Below are 21,523 nucleotides of genomic sequence, written 5' to 3'. Positions count from 1 at the left end.
CAAGTATACAGATAGGCAAAATTGCGAAGCTCAGGGTCCACAGTGCAACAACATGAAGTGCAAATAAAAAATAAAAAAATTAAATTAAATTAAAATTAGAAGTAAAATTTAAATTTTAAAATTAAAAATTACAATTGAAACACAAACAAGACAAAACATTGTGCAAAGACGAGACAAAAAAGTAGTAGCAATATTGACATGTAGTAAGTAATATGAACATTGATGCAATGTATGGTATTATGCAATCTAGATGCATTAATATAGTCAATAAATATGTAATATAATAAATAAATGATAGATATAGATAATACAGCACAGTGTGAGGTAGTACAGAAATGGCAGCATGACTCAGTGTATTATAACAGTTGTTTAAGACATGTGTAAACAATGACAGGTCAGAATGTTTCACAGCAGAAGGATATCAATCCTTCAATCACAACTCCCAGAACTATCAATATTTATAAACGTCATCGTATGTGTGTATGTGTGTGTGTATGTCACTTCTGAAGGGCTGGAGCAATTTTCATGAAACTTGGTAAACATGTTTCTCATTGGTCGACTGAAAATACTGTAGGGTGAAATCAAACCCTCCCCCTTCTGGGTAGGGTGGGGGGGGGGGGGGGTGAGTGATCTTACAGTCTTGTGTGCATGTTATAATCCAGTTGACACTCAGAACAACCACCAGAGGGCGAACTGGAGGTGACTGCCAGCATTCTTTATGTTTGAGCACCACCGCCTGCTTGATGCTTTTGAAATTAAATAGAGTTGGCCAGTTCCGAGCATCAACTGCATGATAACATACATACCAGAAGACAAGCACATTACTGAGTCTTCACTGTTTGTTAATTTATTTTTATTTTTAAAGTTGTGTTTTTTTAATTATACATTTCTCAAACAATTAAAAAAAAAACACTTTATTTTCTTCCCGGGCAACGCAGGGTATTTCAGCTAGTTTCAATTAAAATGAGAAGCTGTCAGGAGGTAAACAGAGTTCAATGCATATATCTGTCTTTTCTCTGGCCTGTTAATTATGGGTCATAAGGAGTCGAAACCTACCCTTATGTTCATTTATAGACAAAGCTGGAATCAATATTGGACAGGGTGCCATTGCACAACCCACACACATATAAGGCCAGTTTTGAACACTTAATCGGTCTTACACACACATCTTTGGGATGTAAGAGAGAATACTGGCAGAACATACAAATGCCCCACAGGTAGTTTCTATAATCCAGGACTTATGAGGTAGTAGCACTAACCTTGATCAGAACAGTAATGCACTGAACATCCAAAGAATGAAAAGCAGAATAAGCTCAAGAGGTTAACACATTTTTGGCTTTATTGTGCAGACATTTTGGTGAGGCTGACAGCTTACATATTAAATACTTTTGAGCTCCATGCATTAAAGTAGCACAGAATTGAAAGAGCGAGTGTCCATAAGTCTAACATTTTGAGAGATCTGGACAATAACTCAGTCAAACAAAACAGACACATTAAAACAAACCTTTTTGCTGACAGGCCAGTGATTTCCACAATGAAATAATGACCCATTTATATTTCTTTATCATTTTTGCAATGCAATATATTGTAGGTCTGCTACCATGGGCCTAAACGATCACGACATGCCTGCTCATTTTATGGATTCAGGCTATTGACGCATAATTTGCATTATAGGTGTACATTATAAAGAGAAGTTAAGGACTCAGAGGATTTCATGGGGTCCCATCACTTACATATGTCTCCCTCTCATCTAGTCTGGTCAGATGGTATATGTGTGATGTACCTAGCAACTCCTCTCTTTGTATTTGCCTGTTATATGAACTGTTTAACTACATTGGCATTTATCTTTTTGCTTTATTTCCCCCCACATCAGAGGTGGAATTAAATAATAACTGAGACTTAATCTTGTACTCTATTTTGTCCACTTAAATGAATGTAAACTTCAGCTGAATGGTAGATAAACGTTATTACTGATCTTCTATCCCACAGTTATCACAATAGGATATTCTGAGTCTTCATGTGGTTCTGTTTCCCTGCTAAACAAGTCAAAGAATTTCCCATTTTGGATGTTCTGCCTGGGGAACATGTTAGAATCACAAACAGAATTTGTAATCCTATAGATGTGGGGCAGTTGCATTAACTCCAATGTCCTTCATGAGATACAGTCACTTTGTTTAGTTAGTAAAATGTGTTTCAGTGTATCAAAGTATTGTGTCTACCATTTCAAGCTGTACACTGGCTGTTACGTCTCCACGTTACTGTATATCAGGGTGGCATGGTGATACAGTGGTTAGCTCTGCTGCCTCACAGATCCAGAGTTTGAATTCTGCATTTTGTCATTGTATTTGGGGAGTATGCACTCTCTTTCCATGTCCGTGTTAATTGATGAATGTAAATTGGCTCAGTGTGGATGAGCAATGCAGAGTGGAGTTGGCTGTGAAATGAACTTTCACTTTGTCTAGGGTTGGCTCCAGTCTTGCACTCCATGCTGCTGTTATGACCTCCCATTCTCCTTGATACTGAATTGTGTCACACAAGTTTCTAAATGTTATGTATATTTCAATTTGAGTGAAGCCTAACTGAGTATTATTTCCTGTTTGCCATGATGTAACTTATGTCTTAGTTTTTTACAGTCTTGGCTGTTGTTAATGTCAAATAATTCAGGAGTTACATTTATTTATTGCTTTGATGCATTTTTAGCTACACTTAACACAGAATACATTCTCTCATGACGCCATGCCCATATTAAAAAAAAATTGCATCATGGGAGAAAGTATTCTGTTTTAACTGAGGAAACCTATACAGAAGAAAGATGGGGCATCTATCATAGCTCCTTTTTGGGTAAACCCATTTTCAAAGTCCATGCTGTTCTTCCCTTATTGTAAATAAACGGTTTGCTTTAAACCATTTGCTATGTCTGTGACCGTAAGTTTGATCACTGCTCTCAGCACAGACATAAAATGATTACAAAAGGAAGCACATTTTGTTTTCACTGTCCTGAAATCAAGGTGTCTGAATTTGAATTTAAAAAGAAGAATATTATTATAATTGACTAGACTATAGTGGTCTGAGGGCTTGGCAGAGAAATCTAATCTTTTTAAACACAAAATGTCTTTTTTGTGTCTTGTTTTTTGAAAGATACCCCATATTGTGTTATTTTCATGCTGTATGACAAATAAAAAAGCTTTCTTCCCTCTTTCAGACAGCTACCAGCCATTAGCAATGACAGATTAAATCTGAATAACGTATTACATTTAATTCCTCTACTTTGTGAAATTTTAAAAGATTTTAATTTTTTAGGCTGGTCTTAAAGCACAGGAACAAGTCTCAAAGGTTACACTCAAACTAATAGCAACACTGCTTGTTTTTGTTCACACTATTAAAAGCTAGCCATTCTGAATATGGGTGCCACACAGTGTTGTGGCTCATTAACACATCTTCATTTCAAATACACAAACTAGGAATGTTTAATAATTAGACATTATTTAATTAATGGTTTACCTCAAGCAATCTTATCAATTACACAATTAACTTAAATTTGCGTTGGCAAAATGTAATATTGTTCATTCAAATAGACACTTGAGGGCAGTGTTTTTACAGATCAAATCTTTTTACATTTAGAATCAGAACAGATCAGAGCTACTCCCTGCCTCTTACCCAGTGTTCTGGCTCAGGGTGAACCTGAATTGGATTACCGTATATACTCACGTTTAAGTTCTCCTGTAGATAATTTGGGGCATGATTTTACCATATAATTTCCAGTATTTTATAATGTTGGTCATATAAATCAAATGTGGAAAACTCACACTATTGGTCCAAGAGATTATGATATGCTAACGCCTGCCTGAGAGAGTAACCATGGAGCACACTGCCTTTTTTTTCTATGTGGGTGTGGCAATGAGCTGTATCAGTGCATGCTCCTAACCTCTCTCTCTCTCTCTCTCTTTCTCTCTCGTGCCTACGTGACCACACAGTAATACCCAAACTATTCTGAAGTGATGTTTGCACTGTTTTGTGCTTTTTGTATCTCACACCTTCATACACCTTTATCGTAAGAGCATTCCTTATCTACGATGGAGCATTCGATCATTATTATTAAAAGTATTTTTATTATTATTATTATTAAAAGTCATTGAAGTGGCGAAAGAAATTGGTAACTGTGCTGCTGCAACAAAATTTGATGTGTCTGAGAAACTGGTGTGAGATTGGAGGAAGTAAGAAGAGGTAAAAAAAAAATGTAAGTGTCGTATTTTTGAATGGGCGTATAAGTCGGGGTCTGATTTTATGATTGATTTTTTGGGTTTCAAGACCCAACTTATATGCGAGTATATACAGTAAGTAGGTTGGGGATGTTATGTTTTCTTATGGGTCTCATCACAAATTACATTAAGTCTGCCTACAGGAATGAAGTAACCAAACTGGTCAAATAGTATAATCTAAATAATCTGCAATTAAATATCAAGAAAACAAAATAATTGGTGACAAAATATAACACAGGAGAACCTTTCTAATATATCAATGACCAGTTTTTTGAGAGGGTACAGAATTACATTACCACTTCCAACAGTCTAGCATGGGTGGTCCACATCTGCTATGGTCTAGAAAGATTACACATTTAAGAAATCTTAAAATGTCACTGGAAGCAGTGATGCTGATCCTGAATCTGCCACGCTCTGTTCATTGTCCTTCCAAGCGGTAAATGTTTTAGGTAAATTAAGACCAAAAAAGTGCTTGTATCCACAAGCTGTGAGCTACATGAATTTAAAATCCAGACTTTAAGAAATATCCAGAATAATTTGATTATTATGTCCAAGTGTGTTTCTAATAACTTGGTTGATTGTGTGTGATCATTAATGTTGTCCTTAAGTTGCATGTTTGTACTAATGGTTTATTGTCCAGATGACACCAAATCAATGCAACTAGCATTGAATAATGGTAATCCTTAATTGGATGCTTTAAATCTAGGACATGATTCTTTGAACAAAAGGGAGTAGTGCAAATCTTTTGTGTAGTTGCCCAAAACATTTTGTTAAGTTTCTATGTTCAGCTTCCATGGATCTCTGTATCGGTTGAACTGCATCACTTGACAGTGAAACTCAGTAAGTGCCCGTGGCATTGGGGACACTTCCTCCCATTCTGACCGGTTACTATGGTATACCTGCACCTCGTCTGTGATTTCATCCGGTGCATAATCCCCTCCTAATATGTATATTTTGTCAGCAATTCCAATGGCTCCTGCATTGAAGCCAGCACACTCAAAGGAGCCCTCTCCTTTCCAAACACAAGTATCTGGACAGAAGCTATATACCTTATATGTAGACAAATCACAGATGTACAAGGTGTTGTTCACTGGGACAGCTTTGACTAAAGTTGCGTGAAAAAACTGTCCAAATTCTGCCACCAGTTCTGACCACTGATCTGTATCTGCATCATATCGGAAGAAACAGTCCAAACTAGGGTTAAAAATGTCAGCTATTTCAACTTCTGAACCCAGCACATAAATGACAGTGTTGCAGGCACTTGCCTCTGGGTAATAGATGCCTCTTGGCAAAGGATTCACTGATTGCCATTCTTTACTCAATGGGTTATAATATTCCACATCTAATAAACTTTTGATGTTGCGTGTCCCTCTAGTTTTTCCTCCTATGACATAAACCTTTTCCAGTGCCATAACAGATGTGTGCATTGTTCGTGGTTTTTTCATCGGCGAGACCAAGAAAAACTGATTTTGAACTGGGCAATAACACCAGGTTTCATGTGTAGCATCATGGAATGGTTCTGCGATGTGAAGTCGCACAGCCCGACAGCAGTTACCTTTGCATCCACCAGTCACAAACAGCTTTTCTCCAAAGCTGACCAAACTTGAGCCTGACAGGTCAGAAATATGAGTCTCAGGCAGCTCCTGCCAGCGATCAGTTTCAATGTTGTAGCAGAAGGTGTGGCGGATTTCACTGTTCTCCTCAGTCTTGTGGACAAAAATGTACTTCTCAGTAGTGGAAGGCCGTGCATCAGGAAACAGTCCACTCAGCTCGTGAAGACTCCTTGTAACTTCCTTGATTGTTTTAAGGCAATCAACATTACTATTTAAGAGGCTTTCAGACTGGGAAAAGGTTTCTAGACTTCCTTCGGGCATCTGATGTAACCTCACAAGTTTAATTAACTGGGGGAAAAACTTCTGTCGTTTCGCAAGATCATGTTTTGTCCAAATAAGAACAGCTTTTAGAACGGTCTCTTCATCAAGAACATTGAGCTCATCTGCCTCCAGACACTTTTCCAAGATAGCAACATTCATCTCCAGAAAATCGCTGGACTTTACAAGTGTATGAAAATGATGTACAACAAAGTCAAGAGCTCTGTGGTACAGACGTGTTGAGCCATATCCTTCCGAGATAGACAGGAGCTGCAGACAATTTGCGAGGTCGATTGTTCGGATAAGGAAATCACTACAAGCTTCAGCAAGATTGGAAACCTGTAGAAAGGAGGAGAGCTGGAAGAACATTTCCACATTTTCTTCATTTATTTCCGTCTTTCCTGTATAAGCAAAATCTAAAAAGGCTTTGACAGCTTTGGGGGACAGGTTGCTCAATGTCACACTTCCATCATCTCGCTCTCGCATGTTTACTTCAAACATGGCTCTGCAAGAAAACAGAAGAACAGATTAAGGCAGGTTAAGGGGCTGATTTTTAGTAGACTATCAGGTTATACTTTATATGCCAAAAAAAGCAGTCAGTGTCAGATGTAAGATATAAATATGGCAAGATTTGGTCCAACTTGAGAAGTCTGTGTGGGACCTGTGTGGGTTTTTGATATGTACTCCTGCTTGTTTCTTAAAGGACTCATCCAGTTCTCTACTGCTGCCACACAGAAAGAACTTCAATTCCACTCACTCCTGGCTGCAGCACAGTTGAAAGAGAAGCGAGAACACTGTTGATCTGCTACACTTGGAACTGGCCAAAAAAAAAAAATCTGTGAATTAATAAGCAAATAAAATGCATGGTTCTGACTTTCAAAGAATTTATAAAAGTGAAAGCTGCTGACAGAAAATAAACTTGTGATAATAATTACGTTTTAATAAACAGTGAACTGTGTGAAAATGTTTGCAGAAATATATCAGACACTGACTCCATTATGAAGTAAACGATGCACATACAAATCATGTGCATATATAACAGAAATTCATCTCCATCCAATTCAAACAATTGAATTATTTATAATCCTCTTTACAACATTTCCAATCATAAACATTGGACACTTCTATGAGTACACTACAATGCACTTTTATATTTGTTGTAAATGCCAGTTTAGTTTGCCCTTTAACAATAAATCAATTAACTGAAATGAAAATGACTGTCATATGCTTGTTTTAATGTCTTTAATGTCGCAATTCTTAAATACAGGAATAATTTTAGTTATCATGAGCAACATGCACCTTCACAATAAGCTATAGGAGGAGCTCCTGGTGTAATTTCTGTGCCATCATTTTCAGCTAATCTGATTAATCAATTGAATATTTTCCCAAATTAAAATTTACAAAATGAAAGGATTCATTTGTTGTAGCCATACATAACATGTTACAAGAACAGATTTAAAGTTTCATTTCAGAAATCAGTGAACTTTTGGAATTTTCTTTTTGTTATGAGGTCTGCTTCAGAAACAAATGCTTTTAGCAAACATCTTCATGATTTACCATACAATGTTATTAAAAAACTAAAAATAAAAAACTAGAACAAACTCCATTGGGAGTACAAAACCAAAGTAACATAAATGAATATGTTTTTCTGATTGTCATTTTACATTCTTTCTAATTATTTTATTCTAGTGAAAAGTGATAAAAATGTTTGTCAAAAATGATAATGTTTTAAGAATTAAAAAATGTATATTAAGAGTACAGTATAGAGATTCTGGAAAATATTTTATGAGAGAGGACCAGGAGATGAAGGTAGACATTAAAATAGACAGAGTTTTGGTAACCAGGAATCAGTACTCTTTTCATCTATGCCATATCACAAACCAAGAATCAATATAAAAAAACAAAGGAAAATATTCAGTAAGCCAAAGAAAAGTAACTCAAAGAATCACTAAATTGCACTTTATTTAAACAGACGTGGATGTTTAATAGATACGCTGTGTGCCCCACAATGCCTTCTGAGAACATTTCCATAGAAACCACAGCACTAAATACACAGAAAATGGTGGTGCCCAAAATGAAATAAAATGATAAAAAAATTATAACCTTACTTAGGAAGCTTCCTGAAAGAAGTAAATGCAAAATATAAATTATTTGGGTAGAAGCCACCAAACAGACAAATAGATTGGGGGAAAAGGATCACAAATTATCACAAAAAATGAGATAAAGAGTTAACTCAGAACTCAGTGATTATTTTCATAATGCACTTTCTGGATTAAGGGCCGCACGGTGGCGCAGTGATAGCACTGCTGCCTCACAGTAAGGTGACCTGGGTTCGCTTCCCGGGTCCTCCCTGCGTGGAGTTTGCATGTTCTCCCCGTGTCTGCATGGGTTTCCTCCGGGTACACCGGTTTCCTCCCACAGGCCAAAGACATGCTGGTTAGGTGTATTGGTGATCCTAAATTGTCCCTAGTGTGTGTGTACCCTGCGGTGGGCTGGCGACCTGCCAGGGGTTTATTCCTGCCTTGTGCCCTGTGTTGGCTGGGATTGGCTCCAGCAGACCCCCGTGACTCTGTGTTAGGATATAGCGGGTTAGACAATGACTGACTTTCTGGATTACAGAGGTAGAGCCTATTCCCAGCAGAGTCATGTTTTATTGTCTGGTCTTACTCAGCACGAGAGAGTACAGGTTGAAATACTCATGAAATTTTGTTTCATAATGTCTCTTTACATTATATTCCTTCATTACAGCAACTGATTCTTATTAAATTAGACAGACACACTTGCCTCCAACATTGGTGGAATAAATATTCATTTTGCCAGTTTGGCTAGAATTCCACACATTCACTGTCAACTTTTTGTTTCTTTAGCTCTGACATTTCAAAGAGCTTGAAGGCTTGAGATGTGATTTTTACACAACAGCTGGACCTAGTGTTCAAAATGGGAATTACACTTACTGCTTAAAGCAATACTCCAACGAAAAGTAATCATTTTTTTATCTGGTACTTACCCCATGTTGTTAGTATCTTTGGATGAAAATGTTTTTAATCTGTTGCTTTTATAGAGAGCTGAGGTCTTGAAAAAGTAGGCTTCTATGGGTACAGATGTTAAATAAACAGAAACAGAATCAAAACACCCATGAAAAATAATCTCTGTTTACTGGTGTTGCATAATACACACATCAGATACATAGATGTATGCTCACATTTCAAACGTATGTATTACTGATAAAAAATATTGTTAAATAAACCACCATCTGTAAAATCTTCTCATAAATTGCTGGGGAGCATATTCAAATGGCGTCGATCTTTTGAATTGAAGACCCAACATTCACTGGAAGTTAAGCCAGAGCGCAATATTTCCACGTTTTTCCATGACAACTTGTGAAACTGCACCATTGACTTAAATATTTGCTTGTCAAAGAACCTCAGATATGCACAAATAGGACACGTTTTCTGCCTGGTAATTGCTTACTTTTCTGTAATGTTGATATGACATGAAGCACCATGATAGCCAATGAATGAGCTATTACTGGACAGAACAAATGAATGAGGGGAAAGCAGGTCTTCAGTTCAAAATATCACTCTCGTTTGATGACAACATTTTCTGGAAATGATTTATTAAATAATAAATTAGCCTAAATACATTTTCCCCAGATGTTGTGACCATACAACTAGATATCTGACATATGGATTATGTGAAAGGAGATTTTTTTTCATTGCCATTGCTACAATCAATGCAGGGTAAGTAATAGTTTTAAAATATTATTTTTCATAGGCATCTCTTTTTTAACAGTCTCTCTTGTTGTGTTTTCAGTACATTATGCTATGTAATCCAACATCCTATTGGCTATTTTACTCACTTAATTACTCTTTAATCGCATGTTCTCTTGGCTGATGTGGTATCTGTATGTGGTATCACCATGGTATCTGTTCTCATGGCTGTGGGCTGTGACAAGTCCTAAAGTCTTTATATAAAGTATACTTTCAAATATCATATTTCTAATTGTGTAATTATATCTAACTAGCCAACCCGCGGCATACCATACGCCGCATAATCAGGCCTTTTTTTAATGATTTTTAAGCACAGGGAGAAAATTAACATTTGAAAATCGCGCCTTCTCCTCCCAGATCGAGGGATGGGGGTGGACGGCACTGGGGCAGAGTCCACATGCACCTCGCTTTTCGCCTTTCTGCGCTGGATAGATGCATGTTGATCCATTCAGTATAGTGCGCGTGCAGTTACCTGATGCGGGAATCTGTATAACATTGAAAGAAGTGTTGTTGCAATGAAATACATTTGAAGCGGTGGCCATGGAAGGCAAGTCAATGCGGCTTACAGCTGGATTGATGCCGTGTTTTGTGTCACCCGACCATGCTAGTATCGGGGGGTGTGTGTGTGTGGGGGGGGGGGGTTATAAAAGGTAGGGACGTAATCAGTGTGAGCGTATGAGCTGGAGTTTCTGGGAATTCCTCGTTCATGGGGAACAAATGCAATCCCCGGTTGATACATTCAGTGTAGTGCGCGTGCAGTACGGGACATCAGAGACCTGTTAATGCTCAATCTCATGCATGATTATTTATTGAATGCTAAACACTTCCGGAAAGACACAGTTGTCTAAAATGGGTTGGTCTGAGAATACAACAGTAAGTGAATGAAAAGATGGAACTCTGGAGAGAGGAAAATACAACACAATAGTGAACCCGCGGCATAACAAACGCCGCATAATTATATATTGATGGTTGAACACTTCTGGAAAGACACATTTGTTTAAAAAGGGAGGGTTTGAGGATACAACAGAAAGTGAATGAAAAGATGGAACTCTGGAGAGAGCAACATTTTTGTAGTGTTACCGATTGTGCATATTAAATCTTGAGAGATAGGGCCTCCTTGTGTGGTGAGATGTTGCAGTTTGTGACCACGTCGCCGAAGTTATCCCAATGCTGGCAAACAAAGCCAACAGCCATGTTGCAAGTTTGAGAGCAACAGTTTTGTCAATGACATTTTTAAAAAAAAACCTGACTGATAGGCAGGTTTTCGATGGGGGACGTGGTCGGGTGTCGTAACCGAAAATAATAATGAAAAGTCAACGTGGCTTAGAGGTGTATGTGGACTCATAGCACAAACGAAAGGGACTAACTGGGTGGTCGGTGAGTTTTTGCGTTCGGGCACATGAGCAGGCAGTGTGAATGCCTAGAGAGCGAGGGTAGACGCGGGCCGGGAAAAAAGGAGTGTTGGTGAGCGGGGAAACGTCTTCCGTGTCCCTGCAGAACCATCTAAGAAGACGCATGTTTGTCGTGGATGCGAATTGCTGTATGTAGCATGTAAAACAGTTTGGTATGGTGCACGCGGTCGTGCCTCGTAAACGAAAAGTCAACGTAGCTCAGAGGTGCATGTGTACTGTAGCCCTGCCGAACATAAATGATGTCGTTTTTTCAGACTTGTCGCGTCCGAGTTGGTGGGCGTGGCTCTGCGAGTTGTCGTCGTATCCAATGGTCTTGGGTGTCTTACTTGTTGGCGGCTTAGTGAATCCACGCCCCTTCCGGCGTGCTTTCCATGGGTGGCTACTTGTCTCTCGGCTTAGTGAATTATATATATACCGGTAGATGTTTTTACTTTCTATGTGTACTGTATAACCTTATATTTCAAATATTAAAAATCATCTGCCACATATATGCCTCACTCTGTGTTCTGTTCAGTTCCACCTGTAAAGAGTTTACTGGTACTATGGTATCCACCAACCCACATGTTAGGCGTCAACTACAAAATAAACTGCATTTCTCAGATTACAAGTAAAGAAAGAATTGCAAGGCCATGGCCATGAGGTATTTTTGGCAATGAAATTCTGGTAGGGTCACTAGGACCTCTCAGTAGGGGGCCATCCTGAAAAGCTGTGCAGAATGTGTGTGTGTCTGAGCATTAGTGAGTGAGTGAGTAAGTGAGTGAGAGAGAAAGAGTGAGAGATAAAGAGACAGAGAGAGATGAACAAGTAAAATTAATGAGACTCCCTACTCTGCTTAAATCCATGGGCCAGGCTATGTGTTACATTTTGCAATTTTATCTCGTCTCACAACCGTCTCATGGGCCTTGAGTGAACCAAAGCTTGTTCCAGTTGCCAAGGTAACGTTTCCCGTAATTGATGGTGTGGCATCCAGGTGTGACACCCACTGGTAATTGCAGTAGTGGGTTTAAATAGCAAAATGTCTTTATCTGAGCTGCGGCTAAAGAGCCTTTGCTAAACCTAATATTTCTTGTTTTGTGAATTGATCTCTTAGGTTCCTGACATTCATTTTGTCCTTCTGACCTTGATTTTCGTCTTGCCCTTTGGTTTCATAGTTTCGGCACTTTTTGATCTCCCACTTTTGACCCTTTTCTGTTTCGTATCGCTCTCTCTCTCTCACCTAATTTGCCCTTACAAATCTTGTTGGTTTCCCAACATTACAGTAGGTGACCATTGGTGATCTTGAGTAAGACTCTGGTCTGAATCGATTCACAGAGTCGGATCAAGTAAGTGCAGGTGATGTTGCCTCTGACCCCAAGTGAGGTGGAACCAGTGACATGAATGTGCAGGCATTGGATGTGACAGAGAAAAGATGACTGATCAATCAGTAACGATTGAAATGGGCCAATTCTCAATCCAAATGACTTGACCCGTGATTGGTAAATTGCCCGATCTCAAACCTGCTTTTATAAGCGTTACGGTAATTTAGTTGTAGTGCTCCATTATGCAAATTATTATGGCACTTGAGGAAGCACATGGGTCATTTTATGCCTTGAACGTCCTGTAAATAGCAAGCTGACAGTCAGACTTTATGAGAGAGTGAAGACAGAAATATTGGAATTATTGGCCTTTACATTAAAGAAAGTGGAGCAATAAACTGGAAAAAGGAATCTGAGGAGTCATGTTTAGTATGGAGAGGTAGGGCAGATGTGTACGCTGTCCAGATGTACTTGGGGTGGAAGAAATGAGAAATGTGTCTTCAGTGGAAATTAATAGAGAAGCTTTATCCTTTAATAGAAATGGACACTTATTGTTTGAGTTTGAACAGTGAGGGAACTTGTGTTTACTACAGCAGCTCATATTTTTAATTATAAAATAAGCAGATAAACAAGAATTTGCCCTCACTGCTTAGCAAACAATAGTCTTGTTAGTGTATTTTACATGTAAACCTTTTAAACATATTAGCTTTTTATCTTCCTGATACACATTTTATGAACATTTTATTAGAATTGTGGCTTGTAATTACGACAGTTTATTTTCTGTTGTGCCAAATATATTCTGATTGATATTTTGTGTACGTATTTTATTAGTTAAAAAATTATGTGCTTTAGGGGGGTTCATTTTATTTTAGTATTTTTTATGGTCATTGAACAATAAGTATATGGAATTTCATTTTGTTAATAAAAAATTATCAGGTAACATCTAAATCAGTATTGGAATTGGCCAGTTCTTGTAACATTAAATTGATGATTAGTATCTGTCCTAAATAAAAATTGATCACAGCATTCCTAGAAAAGATCATTGGAGCTGTGTGGAAGCCTCCAGAAAGAGCAGAACAATGGAAACAGCAATGGAGGGTGGCCAAGGGAGTAGTCTCTAGTAAGCTCCACATGAAGGAACGAGGCACAGACAACGTGTTTTACAATGAATTGGGCTACTAGCATCAGCACTAATAAAATGTCAGCTGAAAAAAGCCATAAAAACTAGTACAACCACCAAAGAATAGTTATAAAATTTATCTCAGTATCAACAAATCTTCAACTTTGACAGCAGAAATAGAAATGAATATGCCTAAATTTAAAATTATTTTTCAATAGGCAAAGTTTTAAATCATACTGTACTTAAGTAGCTGACATGATTCATGATCATTATGATGACTATTCCAAAATAATACGCGATGCAAGTTCAATCCACCCCCCCCCCCCATAAATTGTGTCACAAAAAAAACTAATGGATCAAATAAGAAGAATTTGCTTTAGGAATTCATTAAATTAATGAGGCGAGTTTACTATTTGTGAGATGTGGAGACAGTCACCCACATGCCCTTAATCCAGAGATGCGACTGATTTTACACATCATGCAGTTTTTCTTGTCATTTACTTTATTTTATTTATTCTTTCATAAATTTTAGACAAACATATGTTTGCAGAGCCACAGTCTATGTTGTCAGTTATGGGACCAGGGCAGGAATAACGTATGTTGAACTGCACATTCACACAGACACTTACATTCACTCATACATGTTATTCAAATATAAAGTCACCTCTCCCTATCCTGCATACCCTTATGGAGTAACCACTGAAAATCCATATAGAAACGTAAACTTCACACTGACAGTGATTGAGTCTCTAGAGCTCACAGAAAGCGCCACTAACTATGTGCAACTGAGTTGCCCCTACTTGTATAGCAGTCTTCTGGTAAGACAGGTTCAAACTGCACTTGTACAGGTAAAAAACAGTAAAAATAATAAGAATAAAAAAATAACACCTTGCAACTTTATTTATTCCTCTGTTTCTATGGATTCCATATGTGATCTTGTGAGTTCCATTATAATTTGAAAATACAAGATTTTTTATGACAGTACACCCTTTGAATGGTGCAGTGTAAAATAAAGATGCACCAATAATTTTATTTTATCCCCGAACATGTTTACCTGAAGAAATCACTGCAAGCAGCCAGGACACAGCGATGGCAGGGTATCATCTCTCCCTTGACACGAATATAAAAATCAAAAAAGATGTTTTCCTCTCTGAAATTCTGAAGAACATTCAGAACATGCTGACCATGGTCTTCTGCTACTAAGATAACAGATTTCTTCTCAGGCACGCCATTGCAGACAACTCTGTTGAATGGGTCACAGTGGTTCTCCATGATATCTTCTGTCCTTCCCAAAATAGAAAATGAATGAAAATGTTAACATTCCTAATAATTACTAATAAAAAGGCTGCCTTTATATCCATCCATACATTTCCTAAACAATTCTGATTATTAATTCAAGTTAATTATAAACCTTTGTCTTTTGGAGAAACCTACATTGATATCTCAGTGACAGCTGCTTTGCCCAAGAATGCATGTGTTTTCTTCTGGGGAAGTAAGACACAGTTCTAGTGGAGCTCATCATACTAAATTCCATCCATCAATATATTCATTTTCTAAACTGCTTATCCATTTTCAGGTAATGAAGCCAGTGCCAATCCCAGCAGAATTGGGCATAAGAAATAAGTCAGTCTTGGACATGGCAACAGTGACCATCAGTCACCTAATATGTGTGTTTTGGAATGTGAGAAGTAAATTACCTGGGGAAAAGCCCACATAGACACAGGGAAAATATCCCAGTTCTGCATTGGTAATGACTGACTAAAATAAATGATCCTATAATAATAATAATAATATATTTTATTTATACTGTATAGCACTTTTCCCATACTCAAGGCACTTCACAGAGTCTCAGAAAGAACAGCATGGTATATAATCCTTTGCTGGATTACTGCACCCATCTGTGAATCACCACCTTAAAGAGGTAAAGGGGTTTGTGTGTCCCAGTGATTCTAGGAGTTATCTCCAGGGTAATTACACCTGTTAGGGGCACCCAAAGCAAATTAGTCCAAGGTGAAGTCTGGTTCATATTGACCTCTTTGAAAATTCAAATCATGTACCCAGTAACTTCACCATGAAAAGGGAAACTGAGAACCTGCCTAGAGCAAGGTCTGGGGGAAGATTCTGGATGGAGTGCCTGCTGATTAGGCTTTTACTCATGGGATCCAGCTGAACACAGCCACAAGGAGCAACTTGGTTCCATCCCCCAGTTGGCTCACCACCTTCAGCAGGAGCCATAAAGATCTGGTGCATTGTGGCTTTGGTGGCAGTCGAAGATATGTGCCTTAGCACACCAATCTTTAGCTACTGAAACTGATTACTCTAGAGACATGGAATGTGATCTCTCTGGTGGGGAAAGAGTCTGCACTAGTGCAGGAGGTAGGGAAATATCCACTAGATAACAAAAATCCCTGAGTGGGGCTGGATGCTATTCCACTGTGGTATAGGCTTATTTATAGCCCACCAACTTGGCATGTTAAAGTTTGCCCCAGTGAATGAGAGGGTCACCTCCCTGTAACTTTGAGTTGGGGACAGGGCTGACTCACACCAACAATTGGATCAAAGTATTCAGCCTTTTTGGAGACCTTGGGGGATGTGCTGGAAGGGGCTCCCACAGGGGACTCTATCATTCTACCGGGGGACTTTAATATGCACATGAATAATAACAGTAATACTTGGAGGAATGTGATTGGGTGGAAGAGCTTACCTATCTGTACCCAAGTGGTGCTTTGATCTTGGACTTCTGTGAATGTGAACATCATGTTCAAGCATAAAGGTGCACATAACTGCACTTTGCACCAGAGCACCCTAGGCCATAAGTCGATGATCAATTTCGTAGTCATGTCATCAGATCTGCAACCGTATGTCTTGGACACTTGGATGAAGGGGGGCGGAGCTGTCATCTGATCACTACCTGATTGTGAGCTGGATTAGATGGCAGGGGAAGATGCTGGACAGATCAAGGAAACCTAAACATATAGTGAGGGTGTGCTGGGAATGTTTGGCAGACACCGTCATCCAGTAGATCTACTCACACTTCTGGATGAATTTCTCTTGCATTCCAAGGCAGACTGGGGAGATTGAACTTGAATGGGCCATGTTCTATGACTCCATTGCTGAAGCAGCTGCACAAAGCTGTGTTGTTTGTCATGGAGACAATCCCTGAACCAGGTAGTGGACACCAGCAATAAATGGAACTGTTATACTGAAGAAGGAGTCATTTTGATGCTTGCTTAACTTGTGGAACTCCAGAGGCAGCTGACAGGCTAAGCAGAGAGCAGCAATGACAGTGGAGGAAGCAAAAACTTGATTGTGTGAGGAGTTCAGGGAGGTCATGGAAAATGACTTTCAATTGGCCTCAAAGTGATTCTGGAAAACTGTCAGGTGACTCAGGAGGGAGAAGCAGTCCTTCACGTATGTGATTTATAATAGGAATGGAATGATGCTGAATTTACCTGGGGATATAGGCTGGTGATGGAAGGAGCACTTTGAGGACCTCCTAAATTCCATGCCTTCCTTTGAGAAAGTAGAGTCAATTGACTTGGAGGAGGCTTAGCAACCACTGAAGCTGAAGTTGCTGAGGTAGCTAAAAAACTCTTTGGTGGTGGAACCCCATGGGGTTGATTATATTTGCCCTGAGAGCTTAAAGACACCCCTTTTCAGCATTGCATGGAAGTCAAGGAAAGTACCTCTGAATTGGTGTTGGTCCCCATCATTAAGAAAGAGGACTGAAGGATGTGTTCCAACTTTAGGGTGGTCAGAATCCTCAGCCTGCCTGGGAAGGCTTATGCCAGGGTTCTGGAAAGGAGGATCCAGCTATTGATTGAGCCTCAAATTCAGGAGGAACAATGCTGATTTTTGCTTTTGTTAGAAACACTAGACAAGCTTTGTGCCCTCAGAAGGATTCTGCAGGGTTCATAGGAGTATGACAAGATTTTCTACATGTGTTTTGTGAACTTGAAAAAGGCATACAACCTCATCCCTTGGAGTGCCATATGGGTGTGTTTCACAAGTATGGGATACCAGGCCAGCTGTTGCAGGCTATTCGGTTCCTGTACAACCATAGCAAATGTCTGGTTCACATTGTAGGCAGTAAGTTAGATTCATTCACAGTGGGTGTGATACTCCGCCAGGGCTGCCATTTTCACTGATTCTTTTCACAATTTTTATGGACAGAATTTCTAGGCACAAGCAATGAGTGGAGGGTGTCCAGTTCTGTGGCCTCAGGGTCACATCTCTGCCTTTGGCAGATGATTTAGTCCTGCTGACTTAGACTTTAGACATGCACAGGGGCAGTTTGAAGCCAAGTGTGAAGTGACCAAGATGAGGATAAGCATCGCCAAATCCAAGGTCACAGTTCTCAGCCAGAAAAGAGTGTAGTGCCATCTTTGGGCTGGGCATAAGGTGCTGCCTCAAGTGGAGGAGTTTAAGTATCTCAGGATCTTGTTCACAAGTGATGGAAGAAGGGAACGTGAGATCGACAGGCAAATCAGTGCAGGTTCTGCAGTCATGTGGAAGAGGAAGCTGGACTGAAAGGGTTAGTTCTCAATTTGTTGGCTGATCTATGTTCCAATCCTCACTTATGGTCATTCACGAACTGTGGGTAGTGACTGAAAGAACTAGATTGAGGATACAAGTGGCAGGAATGAGTTTCCTTCGCAGGGTGTCTGGGTTCAGCCTTTAAGATAGGGTGAGAAGCATAGAAATTCAGTAGGGGCCCAGAGTAGAACCGCTGCTCCTCTGCATTGAAATGAGCCAGTTCTGATTAGGATGCCTCCTGGATACCTAATTGGGGTGGTGTTTTGGGCAAGTCTGACCAGAAGCAGAATGATTTAGTATCCCCTGGAGCAGTTGGAGGAAGTGGCAAGGAAAAGGGATGTCTGGACAAATTTGCTTAAACTGCTACCTCCATGACTAGGACCCAGACAAGCATCAGAAAATGAATAGATGGATGAATGGATGGACAGAATACTGTTCTTTATAGAAAAGAAATTTTTAAATTATGGTCATATGAGGAGAAACCAAACTTCTAACAAGTAGAAAAAACTGGATGAGGAATAAGGCAAAAATGACAAAGCTGATTTGATTGTAGCTACTAATACTCTCAACATATACCAAGAGTTACTTGGAAAAACAAAGCTCAAATTCAAAGGGGAAAGCAGAAAATGTAATTTCCTTTACCCTGAGGACTATAAGAAGCTGGAAATTATGTATGTAGAAGAAAGATGTTCTCCTGAGCACCTTGTACTCTGAGTATTTGGTGACTAAAAACTTTCATTTCAGCAATGCTTGCAAGCTCTGGCTATGAACTGACAAAAATATATTGTGCAAGGGCTCAACAAAATCAGTTTCTATATGATTCAAACTGTTTTCTAGGTTAACTTCCTCAAAGTAAAATGAGACAGGGTGAAGAAGTCACAAGGTCGCAGGGGATACGTAACATTTGTCTTTTGGCCAATATTGGAGACTGTAAGAAAATGCTTAGTTAGAGATATAAGAAAAAGCTTAGCTTTTATATATTGTTTTAAGGAACTAACAGTTGTTGTTGTTTTGCAGTACTTGTGTAATTAAAATCACAAGACAAAGCGTTATAAAAACTTTGGGATGCCCTGGCCGGGGGGCAGATGAAGGGCGGTGTCCTAGGACTGCGCTTCTCTGTCACTTTACCTTTGCCTGGTGTGTTTGAATAAAAGATTTTTTACTAACTTTAAATATATCTCTCTGTCTTCAGTCACGAGAAACGACACCATAGAAAAAGTGTCCACATGTACAAGGCAATTAATGATTGCCTAGCACCTTAACAATACAGTAGTCCTAGAATGTCATATGCATACACAATGAGAACCTGTAAACTAGAGACAGCAGGTACCAGGAATAGTAATGGGACTGAGGTAATGAGAGTATGGACTGCACCAACTTGTTTCCAACCATCCTTTTTTAAATAAAAAATAAAAAGTTATTTTTTGCAAATACATCTGGTGTTTATTCTTCCTTTGCAGGTTTTTCTACTCACACTTTTCTTAATAATAAGCATAAAGGTGGAAAATAGCACTAAAGTAAATGTTATTTTTCCATTAGTATCTGTATTAGTTACCATTATTTGAATACACTCATGAACGTAAACTCTTCAGAAAAAGTGAATTTAAAAGAGTATACTGTACTACTTGAGCATGAAAAGTTGTGACAAGCAATACAAATCCTTCTAAATTTCTTACTAAAGTAAACTACGCACTGCAACATCTTTGTTGGAGTGTGTTACTGAAGTCAGGGAGATCTGATTTGCCTTAGTAAACCTGTTATCATAGTGGTACTTAATAAGGCAAATTAGAACAAGAAATGAAATTGTTAACATATTTTAACAAGGTATCAATTACACAAAGATTGTGTATAAGTTGTTGCTAATACCAAAAGGCCTATAGATTTTGACACAGTTTCATAAAACTTTAAAGGCTAGCTGGGCCACATGGATACATCATGGATTCTTTGACATTTAAGGACGCGTAAACTTCAGTGTGGAAAGTTTCTGATAAAGGTTTTAAGTTTCTAACCATAATGTTAATGGAGTAAAAAAAAAAAAAAGAAGAAAAAAAGGCGATAACATTGGCTATTCATGTTCTCCAAATCCATTCTTATGAATAAACATGATTAAACTTTAAATAAATCATTAATCTATCCATTTTTCAGTTCCAACAGAAATTAATTTGAGGAAATAGGATTCTAAAATTGTTAACCATTTAAAAACAAATGTAACACATTTATAAAGCATAAGGGAAGAAAGCAGAACCGTTACAATGAGAAAGTGCACTTACATTCCAATTTTTCCATCATGATTTACCCCCAGCATGCAGCCCACTTGAATTTATTCCTGCAGTAAAACATACTTAAAAGAGAAAAGGCTAACAATTTTAAAGGATTGAAACCCACCAATGGCAGACCATGCGGGAATAATTTTAATGAAAACGTTCTGCAAAAATAGTGAATTTTTAAATGTCAACTGCGTTTGTAAGTACTGTCGTGCACAAAGTGCTGCAGTCTTAAATAAAATTGTAATATTTCTTGCGCATTCCCTGAAACCCAAGATCCTTGTTTAATAATTTATCATCAGAGCGATGTACATTTTACACATTGCATTTTATTCTCGAATGACATTTTTGTGCTCATTAGAACCGGAATACCCGCGGCCCCATGTGAGAACACTGAATCTCGTCGTCACTCACCTACAGGTTCAGCACTTCGGACAGCAGCCGCGGCGCCTTTCACACGAAAAAGCACCAAACGCCGCGCACCACCGGAAAGGCATTGCGAGGGCGGGAGGGGGAGGCGGATGTGACGTCACTCGTCAACCCTTTCTCCGGCGTTCCCATTTCTGTTGTTAATGTCAGGCGCCGGCTTTAATTGCGTTCAACTTTGACGACACGTTAAGCAAACATAGAAACTGTGGAAAAATTAAAAGAGATGACTATATAAGATTAATACACATTAGTCAAACAGGGGAACTGTGGGACACTTTAAAGAGATGGATACATAAGATTAACACACTAATTTTGCCTTTGAAAGTGCTTTTGAAATATGTAAGAAACCACAAAACCGAGCCTGGTAAGAAACATTAAAAGATGTAAATTTTATTAGAGAGTATAAACTCTGTCACTTTGAAAATAAGTTTAGTGTTTGTTGCTTATTTTACTTTGAAGTGATATTAAAGGACTAAAGCGAGTAAAGCATATCATGCAACTTGTGTATGCACGGGATTAATTTAATTACTGCGATGTAAAAGATTGTTTTTTTAGATGTTGCCCAAT

At 38.7% G+C, this 21,523-nt stretch overlaps 1 protein-coding gene across 1 annotated transcript; it reads right to left on the bottom strand.

Annotated features, from left to right (window-relative positions):
- Positions 1-1,321: 1,321 nt before the first annotated feature.
- kbtbd3 (kelch repeat and BTB (POZ) domain containing 3) lies at positions 1,322-21,103 on the bottom strand. The gene is made up of 3 exons (XM_028800393.2): positions 20,942-21,103; positions 14,782-15,007; positions 1,322-6,635 (listed from the first exon to the last, which is right to left on the bottom strand). The coding sequence occupies exons 2-3, from the start codon at positions 14,997-14,999 to the stop codon at positions 5,030-5,032; spliced, it is 1,824 nt and encodes a 607-aa protein (XP_028656226.1). The 5' UTR covers positions 15,000-15,007; positions 20,942-21,103; the 3' UTR covers positions 1,322-5,029.
- Between the last annotated feature and the right edge of the window lie 420 nt (positions 21,104-21,523).

The sequence above is a fragment of the Erpetoichthys calabaricus genome, chromosome 4, assembly GCF_900747795.2.
Source record: "Erpetoichthys calabaricus chromosome 4, fErpCal1.3, whole genome shotgun sequence".
In the NCBI taxonomy this organism is placed as follows: Eukaryota; Metazoa; Chordata; class Cladistia; order Polypteriformes; family Polypteridae; genus Erpetoichthys; species Erpetoichthys calabaricus.
The sequence above is the reverse complement of the archived record's forward strand: the minus strand, read 5'-3'. Positions and strand labels throughout refer to the sequence as shown.